Raw genomic sequence first — 13,222 nt, forward strand, 5'->3', positions numbered from 1 at the left:
TGAATATGGTTGCTATAATTCAGCCTGTTATATTTTAACTTTGAGCACCTCCGAAGGCCTCTGCACGGCCCTGCCTGATAGACTTCCTGTAGACACCACGGTCCTATTATCACTCTGGAATCGGTTGTCTGACTCTCATCCAGGTGGTTTTCTCCTGACTCGATCCTTGCTGGTGGTGGATCTACTCTCAGATGGACATCGCTTTGGATGAAAGCATCTGATAAATGAAACTGTGGAAGTTGGTGCCACAGCAGCACCGTCGATGAACATTGGAGCATGCTCAGTTAGTCTGGTGTAAGAACGAGCTGTTGGGGGATGATCGATGCTGAGCTGAAGCTGATGAACAACGGTCTGACGTAGGAGTTGTTTGTGTCCAGATGGGTGATGGAGGATGGCATCATCAGTCGAATGGTCGATCTCACACTGATAGGGGTCCACCAGACACTCGGTTCTAATAAAACAGTCGAAACAGAGAACGTAGCAGCAAATATGACGAAACGTTACGGCTGCTTCTAACTCCTGTCTCAACAGGAACATGTTTCATCAGCAGAAGTTTGTGAAATCAGATAGAATGTCAGAACCAAAGAGTCTCAGCGTGATTTTGTTGTGATTTTGCATCTTGTTGTGGTGATTTCATGTGTATGTGACAGTTTTGTGTCTTTATGTGGTAATTTCCCTTTGTTGTGGTGGTTTCACTGCAGTTTGTAGCAGAAACCAGGTTCAGTGTTCAGATGGAAACTAATGGATGGATTTCAACTGATCTGGTGTCAGTTTCTACCAGAACTCAGATGTGTTTCTCCTCCTAAATGTCATGGTTCTATCTGCTGGACTGATGAAGTTCTGAGGATCAGAAATGATGGAAAAAGTCCATTAAAAAGTGATAAATCTGGACCCACCTCTATGGAACTCTGGAAATATTCATGAAGGTAGAACTCTGATCATTGATAAAGTTACTGGAGATGAGAAACAAGATGTTCTGAGAGGTTTAGGAGGAACAGATTTCTAATGAAATGACCCAGTTTTGGTTGCAGGTGTATTTATTGTATTTATTAGTGAGATCAGATTTAGATTTAGTTATTAATCGACTGGTTTGTTTTAATGAACAAACTGTTTGCTCGTAGATGTTTGATCGGCCATGAGTGCAGAGCAGCTCCTGAACACTCTGGAGGACCTGGGAGACGAAGAGTTGGAGAAGTTCAAGTGGTTCCTGCAGCAGAATGACGGCGGCGTCCAGAACATCAAGAAGGTTCAACTGCAGAGCAGCAGCAGGTGGGATGTGGTGGACGTGATGCTGCAGACGCTGGGAGCTGATGAAGCCCTGAAGGCCACCAGGAAGGTTCTAGAGAAGATCTGCAGGAGGGACCTGCTGCTCCGTTTGTCAGACTGCTGCTCCGGACCAGAAAGTGAGTCTCAGCAGGAGAACAGCATGAAGAACCTGAAGCAAAAAAGTAACTTTGGACAGGTTCCAAGTAATTTAAAACAGGTTCTGAGTTGGTTTGAACAGATTTTTGAGTAATTTTTATATATATTTTTTTACATTTATATCATTTTGCTGGATGTTTTAGATCATTTTGGACATTTTTCAAGTCATTTTGAACACAGTTTTGAGTTATCATAGGCTGCTTCAAGTAATTTTGGGCAAGTTTCAAGTGATTTTAGACAGGTTTAGCATCCATTTGGACAGTTTCAAGTTGTTTTAATCAGGTTCTGCGTAATTTATGGCAGATTGCAAATCATTTTTTAGCAGGTTTTAAACCTTTTTGGAACTTTGTTGATCTTTAAGATTAAATACCTTTACACCCTGTCAGTGCTGAGAAAAAAAGATTATGTTGAAACTATGTTATGTTTCCCTCAAAACACATCACAGTCTTTGGCTCTGTTTATACTTTATTTTCCGTTTTATTTTAAAAGATCCCCGTCCCTGTGTCGGTTTCCCTCCTCTTTTACTCACTATTTTCTCCTGAGTCTTGTTTCCTCAGTCAGTTCTCTGTCTCTAGTCTCGTGTCAGTTTGTCTGTCACCTCCTGAATTCATCTGGTTTTGTTTTGTACATTTAATTCTTTGAATTCTGTTTAATGTGTCGATCTTTTTGGCTTAGTTTCTTCAGCTGCCTTTTGCTTGCTCATCTCTGGTAATTTGACGTTTTCTTGGTCTGAGTTTGTTTTTTCATCACCACAGCGTAGTTTTGCGGAGCCGCTGCAGTAGTTTTAAAGAGTCTCTGTGTTTCCGTCTCAGTCGGTGATGGTGGATGGACTCCAAACCCCAGAGGACCTTCATCCACTCAGATTCACCTTCGTCTTCCTCAGCCTGAAGCTCAACCTGGTGGACTCTCTGGTAGGTCAGAAGTCCCGAAGCTGAGTCTCAGTGAAGATGATGCTTCATTTAGTATTTTTGACACATTTTTAAGTCTTTTTTGAGTCTTGAGAGTGAAAGAAAAGCTGAAGTACAAACGACGAAGGTCCAGCTGTTGGCCTAAAAACTCCAGTTAGCAGAACAATAGCTGGTCACAATGGTGTTTTTGGATTTCTTTAATTTTAATTCTGAATCGTCAAACTCAGATGTTAAACAGCTGCCCGTGGAGGGATGTCAGGACTGCATTGTCCTATAAGTGGTGCTACCGTGTTGTGTAGAGGGGTTTGAGGCTCAGAAATTGACACCCATTAGCCCCTGGTAGGTTCTTCCAAGGCAAATTGGTTCTGGGGGAGGGACCAGACACAGAATGATTTTGGTGCTGCTGCCATGTTGGCCAGGGCTCCCATGGAAAACAAGTCATGTGATCTGAATGGCATTCGCCTGGTTAAATAAAGGTTAAATAACAAATTAAGGAAAAAGAAAACCCCAATGAAAACAATAAAAGGACAGTGGGGCTACCATCTGGAGGGGTCAGCAGTGGACAGGAGCAGGTGTGTCGCCCCCTGGTGGTGGGAGCATGGAATGTCACCTCTCTGGTGGATAAGCAACCTGAGCTGGTGCAGCAGATGGAGCAGTTATATTTGGGCTCACCTCCAAGCACCACAAGGGTTTTGGAACTAAACAAATTCAGAGGGTTTGGGCTCCTTTTCCTAAATTTCCCAGGAGGAGAGGTTTCAGGCAGGTGTGTGGTGAGAACTGTCAACTGATCGCCACCTGATGATGGATCAGATGGAAGGCTGCCGGACAGACCTGCTAAATGCAAACATGTAATGAGAACAAAGTGGGAATGTCTGGCAGAGGCTCCGGTCAGTGGGGTCTTCAACCACCAACTCCACTAGAGTTTCTCTGGCCTCCCTGGAGAGGTTGGGGAATCTGAGTAGGCCATGTTCAAACCCTCCATTGCTGAAGCTACTGTAAGGAACTGTGGGTGGGGGGACTGTTGAAGACTCCACAGAGCCCTTATCAGTTGTAAAGGTTGCTGAGGTAGTCATAGTCCAGAAGCTTCTTGGTGACAGAGTGCCAGGTGTGGATGAAATCCACCCTGAGATGCTGAAGGTTCTGGATATTGTTGGACTGTCTTGGCTGACATGTCTCTACAGTGTAGTGCGGGTATCTGGTACAGGGCCTGTGGAGTGGCAGACCAAGATGGTGGTTCCCATTTTTAAAAACAGGTCCAGAGAGTGTGTTCCAACTATTGGGGTATCAGACTTTCAGCCTCCCTGGGAAAGTTTACTGTAGGGTGCTGGAAAGGAAGTTCCAAAATAATTGTCAAACCTTGGGGTTCAGGAGGAGCAATTAGGATTCCATCCTGGTCGTAGAGCAGCTGAACAGCTTTTTACTCTTGCAGAGCTGCTGAGGGGGTCATAAGAGTTCGAACAGCCAGTCTACATGTCCACAGCATGGATCTGGAAAAGTCCTATGGTTGTATACCCAGAGGGATTCTGTGGGGGGTGCTGGGGGAGTACGGGGTACCGGGCTTGTTGATATGAGCCATTCAGTTCCTCTGTGACCAAAGTGACACATTTCCAGTGGGTGTTGGACTCCTCCAGTACGGCCCCTTGTCTCCAATCCTGTTTGTGGACAGGATCTCAAGGTGTAGCCGGGGCGAGGAGGGTGTCCAGTTCGGGGACTTCAGGATCGCATCTCTACTTGTTGCAGATGATGTGGTTCTGCTGGATCCTCCAGGAAGTACTGGGAATTCTTGTCTGGAGGAGGGACATCTGGAATGACCTGATTCATCTACTGCCTTCTTGACCCGACCCCACATAGGTGTAAGAAGATGGATGGATGATGGATGATGATGGATGGATGATGAATGTATGAATGATGGATGGATGATGGATGGATGATCAGTGGAATCCGCAGCTCTTACCTTTATTTTGTGAATTCTACTGTATCAGAGCTCTCTAGCAGTTCACTGCTTTGACTGGTCAGAATGATGTCAGATGATGATGTTAGATGTTGCCATAAACAGGAGAACCTTGTGCTTTCTGGTTCTACCAAGAACAGAGGTCTCTGCGGACATCTCACACTGTTCCACATGGCTTCATGTTTGACAGATGATGTGGTTCCAGTGCCAGAGCCTCGTCCAATTAAATTCTACCAACAGATGCTCCAATCAACCCTCCAGGACAAGTTTCTGTGTTTACAGGAGGGCTGGGCATCAGATCAGCAGCGTCTGGTCGATATCTACACGGAGCTGTACATCACCGCCGGCTTCCACGTCCACGTCAACATGCAGCATGAGGTCCGACAGATCGAGAAGGCCTGGAAACCAGCGGACACAGAAGAAACCATAAAAAGCAGAGACATTTTCAAATATCCCCCCGGACGATACAGACCCATCAGAACAGTGCTAACCAATGGGATTGCAGGGATTGGAAAAACCTTCCTTGTGCACAAGTTTGTGTTGGACTGGGCTGAACAAAGATCCAATCAGGACGTGCATCTCCTTTTCCCCTTCACCTTCCGGCAGCTGAACTCTCTGCAGGGACAAGAGTTCAGTTTGGCAGAGCTCATCCATCACTGCATCCCAGAAAGCGTTGGCATCACCGTGGAGGCTCTGAACTACATCTTCACAGCGCTGCAGTCATCAGGAAATGGAAACTACGACAAGAGCCACTTCAAGCTGCTGTTCGTGTTCGACGGCCTGGATGAGAGCCGTTTCCATCTGGACCTTCGAGCTGACGACATTCGCTCCATCGACGCAACAAAGTCGACCAAAACAGACGTCCTGCTGAGGAAACTCATTGGTGGAAACCTGCTGCGCTCTGCTCGCATCTGGATAACCACACGGCCTGCAGCAGCCAATCAGATCCCTCCACAGCTGGTCAGCATTATGACGGAGGTCAGAGGGTTCACTGACCCACAGAAGGAGGAGTACTTCAGGAAGAGATCCAGAGATGAGGAGCAGGCCAGCAGCATCATCTCCCACATGAAGAATTCACGAAGCCTCCACATCATGTGCCACATCCCAGTGTTCTGCTGGATCACTGCTACAGTTCTGGAGGAGCTGCTGAGAACCACAAAGGGAGGAGATCTGCCCAGAACCCTGACTGAGATGTACTCAGAGTTCCTGGTGTTCCACATGGATAGAACCAAAGAGAAATATGGCCCAGAGAGCTGTATCCGCTACATCAAGACTTTGGCAAAAGTGGCTTTCGAGCAGCTGGAGAAGGGCAACCTGATCTTCTACGAAAAAGATCTGAGACAGAGTGGCATGGACATGAGCGAAGCCTCGGTGTGCTCAGGAGTGTTCACGGAGATCTTCAAAGCAGAGCGTGGATGGACCGACAGAGACAAGATGTTCAGCTTCGTCCATCTGAGCGTTCAGGAGTTCCTGGCTGCTCTCCATGTGAGGATGTCACTCATCAACGACAACAGAAACGTGTTGCCGTCACCGCGATTGTCGCTGCGCAACCTGCCGCTGCTTTTAGGCAGCAAGTCTGCCACAAAGATCCACAGGGTTTTCATCGACAAGGCCTTACAGAGTCCAAACGGACACCTGGACCTGTTCCTGCGCTTCCTCCTGGGTCTGTCGCTGCCGACCAATCAGGAGAAACTACAGGACCTGCTGGTAAAGATGGAGGACAGCTCGCAGACCAATCAGAAAACGGTGGAGTACATCAAGAAGAAGCTCAGCGAGGATCTGAGCGCAGAGCGAAGCATCAACCTGTTCCACTGTCTGAATGAGCTGCAGGACGGCTCTCTGGTGGCTGAGATCCAACAGTCCCTGAGGACGGGACGTCTGTCCACCCAGCAGCTGTCTCCGGCCCAGTGGTCAGCTTTGGGCTTCATCCTGCTGTCGGCTCACAAACATCTGGACCACTTCAGCCTGAAGGACTATTCTGCTACCGAGGACGCTCTGCTGAGGCTGCTGCCGGTGGTCCAGAGCTGCAGCCGGGCCGAGTAGGTCCAGACACACAGCAAATACACAAAATACACACAATATATACACAATATACACACATTACATACACAATACATACACAATATATTCACAGTACATACATAATACAGCAGGTCCTCGGTTTACGACATACTCGACCTTCAGCGTTTTGTGGTTACGTCACCATCCCCTATAAATTTATTAAGACAGTTTTGTTCCATCATTCTGACGTACTGCGTTTGCGATGTTAAAACTTATTTCGAGTGGGAACTAGTTGTTGAGCAGAGTGGATGAATACGTCGTCACACGGCGCTATCAGACGGCTTTGTTTCCATTCTCTGGTTGTCCTCCACCTTGGATTGTGCTACTTTAACTTTTTGCCTTCATCATGACTCCCAGCGTAAGTCAGACTCTTCTGATGCTTGGAAGAAAAGGAAAGTCGTCTCCATGGAAGTGAGATTAGACAGAATAAAACACTGGGAGCAGGAAGAAACATCGACGGACGAATGATTATGATTTTACCACCGTGTTAGTGTAGGTGACATTGATACTTCTGTACAGTATGTGAGTTCCAACTTACAGCAAAAATCGTGTTTATCCGTCATAAGTTGAGGACCCCATACACCTGGGATTGACCAATATGGTTGGTATGTATTCATTCGTAAGGTCGATGCCAATATTGATTATTGGTACCGAGGAAAGGCCAGTAACTGATATTTGGAACAGAAATACATTCATAGTGTTTTGAATCATGTGACAGCAGGAACCTGTCCTTCATAACTAGAGTACTGAGTTAATATCGATCACTGTAACTGAATATGTAGAACAGAAACAGGACGATTCTCCTGTTTACTGTGAGATCAGTTGATTAAGACCAATAGCAGATTGATTCCTGCATCTATTCTCCATCTGGTTTTATCACTTGTATTTGCCAACGAGAGGAGAACATTGAAATGTGTCAATAGAAAAAGACATACCAATATTCTAAAAATGTAGGTTATTGGTGTCAAGAATCAGCTGATAATTGGTCGATCCTTCATCTTCCCAAAACATGCTGCAGCTGGATGGCAAATACACAACATGTACACAACAATATGTACTCAACACACACAAGACATCACATGTACACAAAAACAGGAAGTAGACACGCAAACCACACAAAGAATATGCACTAAACATGCAGTCAATATCCACAAAAGCACTGACAGTATGCACAAAGTAAATGAACGCACAGAGAACACTGAGCTGTGAGCGTCTGTCTGATGTCATCTGTTGTTGTGTTGTTATGTGTTGTTGTGTTGTGTTGTGTTGCGTATTATTGTTGTGTTGTGTTGTGTTGTGATGTGTTGTGTTGTGATGTGTCTTCCAGGCTGAGTTTGTGTAACCTCTCAGAGAGAAGTTGTGCAGTTCTGTCCTCCGTCCTGCAGTCGTCCTACAGCCTGAAGCTTCTGGACCTGAGCAACAACCAGCTGCAGGATTCAGGAGTGAAGCGTCTTTGTGATGGACTGCAGAGTCCAAACTGTCACCTGGAGACTCTCAGGTCAGTTCAACACGCCACATCACGTGTTGCTCAGACACACACATGTTGTTTGGCAGAAATCCTCTTCCATCATGACTCCACAGACTCAGATCGACCGGCGACAAACAGCAGTTCCAAAGGAAGAACTCATTTGTCATGATAATTACTCATTTTACAGTAGAGTCTAATTGGTCCACAGACTGCAGGTGTGACTTCACATGTGTCTGTGTTGTGTGTCTGCAGGCTGTCAGGTTGTCACATCACACAGGAAGGTTGTAGGTTTCTGGCCTCGGCTCTGAGCTCCAACCATCACCTGAAAGAACTGGACCTCACATACAACCATCCAGGAGAGGAGGCAGAGAGGCTGCTGTCTGCTGTTCTGCAGGACCACACCTGTACGCTCAGGTACACACACCTGTACGCTCAGGTACACACACCTGTACGCCCAGGCACACACACCTGTACGCTCAGGTACACACACCTGTACGCTCAGGCACACACACCTGTACGCTCAGGCACACACACCTGTACGCTCAGGCACACACACCTGTACGCTCAGGCACACACACCTTGTTTTGTTGATGTGACTGAAGGTTCTTCTGAACATGTTTGTCTGCAGGTTGGACCACGGTGGAGAACAGAGGCTGAGGCCTGGTCTGAAGAAATGTCCGTGTTTCAGGAAATTATTTCATTCTCATTTGTTTATTGTTCCATCAGATATTTTAGCTGTTCATCCTCCTGTAGCCGTTAGCCATACTTTCAGTTTTTATTCACACATTTCGGTCATTCATTCTTTAGCTAGCTATTATAATTGTTTACCCACTTTTTGCTAACACTTTCAACTGTTTGCTATACTGTTAGCTAGCTATTTTTAGCTGCTTGTCCACTTTCAGCTGATATTTTTAGTTGTTAGCCACACTGTTAGCTAGCTATTTTGGCGGTTTGTCCTCTTTACCCACAGTTTTAGCGTAGCCTGCTCTTGGCTAACGGTTAGCTGTTAGCTATTTGTTGATGTTGACATCTGCTCAGGCCACTCAGTTCTTAGAAGCGTTGGTGATGTTGTGTCTCCATCAGACTTCCGTGAACTCAAACTGGACCCGAACACGGCTGGCAGACACCTGGTTCTGTCTGACGGCAGCAGCAGGGCGACGTGGGTGGAAGAGGAGCAGCTGTACCCCGACCATCCGGACCGGTTCCACCCCTGGGGCCAGCTGCTGTGTTCCACTGGTCTGACTGGGCGCTGCTATTGGGAGGTGGACTGGGAGGGCTGGGTTTACGTGGCGGTGACCTACAGAGGAATCGGGCGGACAGGAAGCAGCAGTGAATGCTGGTTCGGGTTCAACGACCGGTCCTGGAGCATTCGCTGCTCCAACCAGGGCTTCTTCGCATGGCACAACAACCAGAGGACGGAGCTGCCGTCGGCCTCAGGGTCCCACAGAGTAGCGGTTTATGTGGACCATCCGGCTGGAATCGTGTCCTTCTACGGGGTCTCCGACCGTCTGGTCCACCTCCACACCTTCAGCAGCACCTTCACCGAGCCGCTGTACACCGGCTTCAGGATCCGGAGCGACTCTTCAGTGTTTCTGTGTTCGCTACAGGAGGAGGAGAAACGCTGAAGATCAGTTCAGCTCCAGGAAAAGTCTTGCTAGTTTACCAGAAATCTCACATTGACTTGTTTCTTATTTGGTCTGAAGTCGTTCTGTTGTTTTGAGAAAAGTATGAACACATACAGAAACTGTATGTTCATAAAAAGGTGTCCATAAGCAGAGAAAGGACCCAAAATGTTCACTGATATTAACTAATGTGTTCATGTAGAATGTTCATTTAAAGATAAACTTCAGCTCTAATGCCAATCCCCCTGATGAAGATCAGCCTTCTGCTGATGGTTTTAGGTTTTAATCCTCCTTCATTATTCCATTTACTTTGTGGAAAGATCCAGTTCCACAGAGCATGATACTGCCACCTCCATGCTTGGTGGTAGGTTTGGGGTTCTTGGGGTTAAAAAAAAAACGTCTGAAACTGGTCTTTAAAAGGTCTAGAACCAGGACCAAAATCAAACCTAAACCAGTTAAAAAGGTTTAGAACCAGTCTGAATAGAGTCTGAGACCCGTCTTCAAAAAGTCTAAAACCAGCACAGAATCAGGACCAAAACCAAACTGAAACTACTCCTGAAAAAGTCCAAGACCCAACCAAGACCATCTGAAACCAGTCCTCATCCAGGACCAGATCCAGAGTAAAATAAATCCTAAACCAACTTTAAGAAGTTTTAGAAAAACTTGTTTTTAGCCAAGTAAATCACTTTTTAAATCAGAGCAACATTTTAGAGATGCATCAGTCTGGTTCTCGGATGAATCACAGCACAGAGACAACCCTCTTAAAGATTTTAAATGATATCAGGTGGAACTTAGATAATCATAAACTCACAGTCTTATTACTGCTGGATCTGACAGTAGACCATCACATTTTATTAAACAGACTAAAGCACCTGGTTGGCCTATCTGGTACTGTTTTGAATGGTTTGACTCTTACCTTACTGATTGAAGCTTCTTTGTAAGTTTGGATACAAGTTCCTCAGGAACCCATGAGATAAAGTATGGGGTCCCCCAGGGGTCAATTTTAGGTCCAGTCCTTTATAATCTTTACATGCTTCCCCTGGGGGACGTCATCAGGAGGCACTGCATCAGCTTCCATAGCTATGCTGATGATACACAGCTGTACATTGCCGTGTCTCCTGATGACACGGGGCTGATTGATGCCCTTTTTAGCTGTATTTCAGATATTCAGTCATAGATGGCAGTGAATTTCCTACAGCTCAACCAGGGCAAAACAGAGATTTTAGTCATTGGTCCTGAGCACCAGAGAAACTTTTACCAAAACTAAAGGATTTTAAACCATCACTATCTGTTAAAAATTTGGGCGTAATCTTTGACTCTGAGCTTTCTTTTATTCCACATATTAAAAACATAACAAAGATTGGTTTTTACCATCTTAAGAATATAGCCAGAGTCCGTCCGTTTCTGTCTCAGGCGAGCACAGAGGTGCTGATGCTTTTATATCTTGTCGTTTGGATTGCTGTAATGCCCTGCTCTCTGGTCTTCACAAAAAAAGTATATCGAATCTTCAATTATTACAAAATTCAGCTGCACGAGTGCTGACGAGGACCAGAGGGCGGGAACACATTACAGCAGTTTTAAAATCGCTGCATTGGCTCCCCGTGCGCTTCAGGATCCATTTTAAGGCTCTATTATTAGTTTCTAAATGTTTTAATGGTCTTGGGCCTTCTTATTTATCAGACTTACTTTTACCGTATCAACCCTCTGGAGCGGGCCTTTTATCTGTACCACAGGTTAGATCTAAAACACACGGGGAGGCGGCATTCGGTTACTATGGTCCCCGTTTGTGGAACAGCCTGCCGGAGAACCTCAGGGCTGCAGAGACTGTTGATGTTTTTAAAAAGAGGATCAAGACTCATCTTTTTAACCAGACCTTCAACTAGTTTTGATAATTCTTAACCCTTCTTCTTATGCTTTTTATTATTATTATTTATTATTACTCAATTTTGAACTTTTAGGGTTTCATGGTTTTACATATTTTAACCTTTATTTTAACTTATTTTTGTATTTTTATTTATTTCAGTTCTAGTGTTTTAATCCTCCAGTGTTTTCCCGGCGGGGGGGTGGGGTGGGGTGGGGTGGGGTGGGGGGTGGCTTCTGTCACACGGGGAGCTGTTAACCCTTTGTCCCCATACCCCCTCCCCTATTGCCCCCCCCCTCCACCCCTACCTCACCCCCCCCCCCCCCATAACCCCCACTGGTCTGCCCCCCCTCCTTCCTTCCAGCCTCGGTGCCTCGCCATGTCCTGATGATGTCATATTGTGTGGGTGTGTGAGGTTTTTTTATTGTCTTCTTCGTTTTTAATTCTCGTGAAGCACTTTGTGTTGTTCTGCATGAAAAGTGCTACACAAATAAATACAGTTTGAAGTTTAGGACATTTCAGATTCAATTTTGGTCGATTTGTGCAATTTTTTGTTCATTTTTTTCACCGATTTTTAACCATTTTACATCATCTCAGGCAACTTTTGAATCTTTTTCGACACATTTCCAGTCACCTTGGACTTTTTTTTAAGTCAGTTTGGGTATTTTTTTTAAGGTAATTTGGTCAATGTTTGTGTCAATCTGGGCAGGTTTGTAATAACTTTCACATATTTTAGTCACTTTGGACCGTTGTTCAGCGATTTTATGTCCATATCGTCATCTCTTCAGTCAGTTTAGGCTGTTGTGAGTCAATTTTGACAATTTTAGATAATTTTTGTGTTGACTTAAGCAACTTTTGCGTTGAAATCGATGATTTTCTTCTTCAGATCTTTGCTGAGCTCCTCAGACTTTCCCCCCTGTAGAGTTTGAGTCTAATGAGTGGATCTAATGGTTCTGTTTAAACTGATCAGAGGAGTCAGCAGCTGTAGTCGACTGGAATCACTCAGGAGAAGATGTTATGGAGCTAAGATAAAAAAAAAACTGATAATTCAAGTTGCTGTTTGTATATTTATGATCCAGCAGATATTGCCATATTTCCAGAAAACATTTAATAAAACTATGAAATAACCAAAATACATGATTGCTGTAACAAAGATTTATGTTTCAGTGGTTCCATCATTAATCCAGCGTTCTAGGAGTCACAGGAGACTAAAGACTGATGATAAACATGGACTCTATAGTGTTTGGAACCTTTGTTTATTCCTTGTTCTAGCAGTCTTTGTTTAGCTCAGAACTTCCACTCATTTATCTGCACTTTTAGCTGTTTGCTTTTAACAGCTTCACCTGTGAGCCACACATTTAGCTAGTTAGTCCTGAAGAAGATCTAAAGAAGTTTAAGGTCATTTTAAATCAGAACACTGTAGAGTTCTTCCACCGGTTGGTTCTAAAGCCGTTAACAGCAGTCAGAATAAAACCACCAGGTTCTCATTCAGCTCTAAAAACCAGTTTGGACTCTTCAGGAATTGATTTCCTTCGAGGCAGAAAAACAGTTTGAAGAACGTTCAGAAGCTGCAGCTGATAAACCACAAACCAGACTTTATGTTCAGGAACCTTGAGAAAATGTTCCATTAATCTAGTTCAGGGGTGTCCAACATGAGGCCCGTGGGCCAAAAGTGGTCCTCCAGAGGGTCCAACATGAGGCCCGTGGTCCAGAAGTGGTCCTCCAGAGGGTCCAACATGAGGCCCGTGGTCCAGAAGTGGTCCTCCAGAGGGTCCAACATGAGGCCCGTGGTCCAAAAGTGGTCCTCCAGAGGGTCCAATCCGGCCCTCAAAGTGTAAAAATTCCAGAGAAGACATTAACTGCAGATTGTAAATTAGTAACACTATAAATTTAAAATCATTTCTGGACCATGACAAGTTGTTTGGATCA

The 13,222-nt window shown here is 45.2% G+C and overlaps 1 protein-coding gene across 2 annotated transcripts; it reads left to right on the forward strand.

The window, feature by feature from the left end:
- Window positions 1-1,128: 1,128 nt before the first annotated feature.
- Window positions 1,129-11,384, forward strand: LOC110965238 (NACHT, LRR and PYD domains-containing protein 3-like). 2 transcript variants are annotated; one of them, XM_051946309.1, is made up of 6 exons: window positions 1,129-1,403; window positions 4,472-6,320; window positions 7,670-7,840; window positions 8,063-8,236; window positions 8,439-8,485; window positions 8,894-11,384. In XM_051946309.1, the coding sequence occupies exons 1-6, from the start codon at window positions 1,136-1,138 to the stop codon at window positions 9,433-9,435; spliced, it is 3,051 nt and encodes a 1,016-aa protein (XP_051802269.1). In that variant the 5' UTR covers window positions 1,129-1,135; the 3' UTR covers window positions 9,436-11,384. The 2 variants fall into 2 exon arrangements, with proteins under 2 accessions (XP_051802269.1, XP_051802268.1); XM_051946308.1 differs by lacking the exon at window positions 1,129-1,403 and having other exon boundaries at window positions 2,533-6,320; window positions 8,063-8,224.
- The last annotated feature ends 1,838 nt before the right edge of the window (window positions 11,385-13,222 follow it).

This window comes from Acanthochromis polyacanthus, chromosome 3 (genome assembly GCF_021347895.1).
Source record: "Acanthochromis polyacanthus isolate Apoly-LR-REF ecotype Palm Island chromosome 3, KAUST_Apoly_ChrSc, whole genome shotgun sequence".
Lineage (NCBI taxonomy): Eukaryota > Metazoa > Chordata > Actinopteri > Pomacentridae > Acanthochromis > Acanthochromis polyacanthus.

Coding starts and splice junctions, on each gene's coding strand:
- LOC110965238 (XM_051946309.1), top strand. CDS start 1,136: ATGAGTGCAGAGCAGCTCCTGAACACTCTGGAGGACCTGGGAGACGAA. Junction 7,841..8,062: donor TGTCACCTGGAGACTCTCAG/GTCAGTTCAACA, acceptor GTGTGTCTGCAG/GCTGTCAGGTTGTCACATCA. Junction 8,237..8,438: donor ACGCTCAGGTACACACACCT/GTACGCTCAGGT, acceptor GTTTGTCTGCAG/GTTGGACCACGGTGGAGAAC.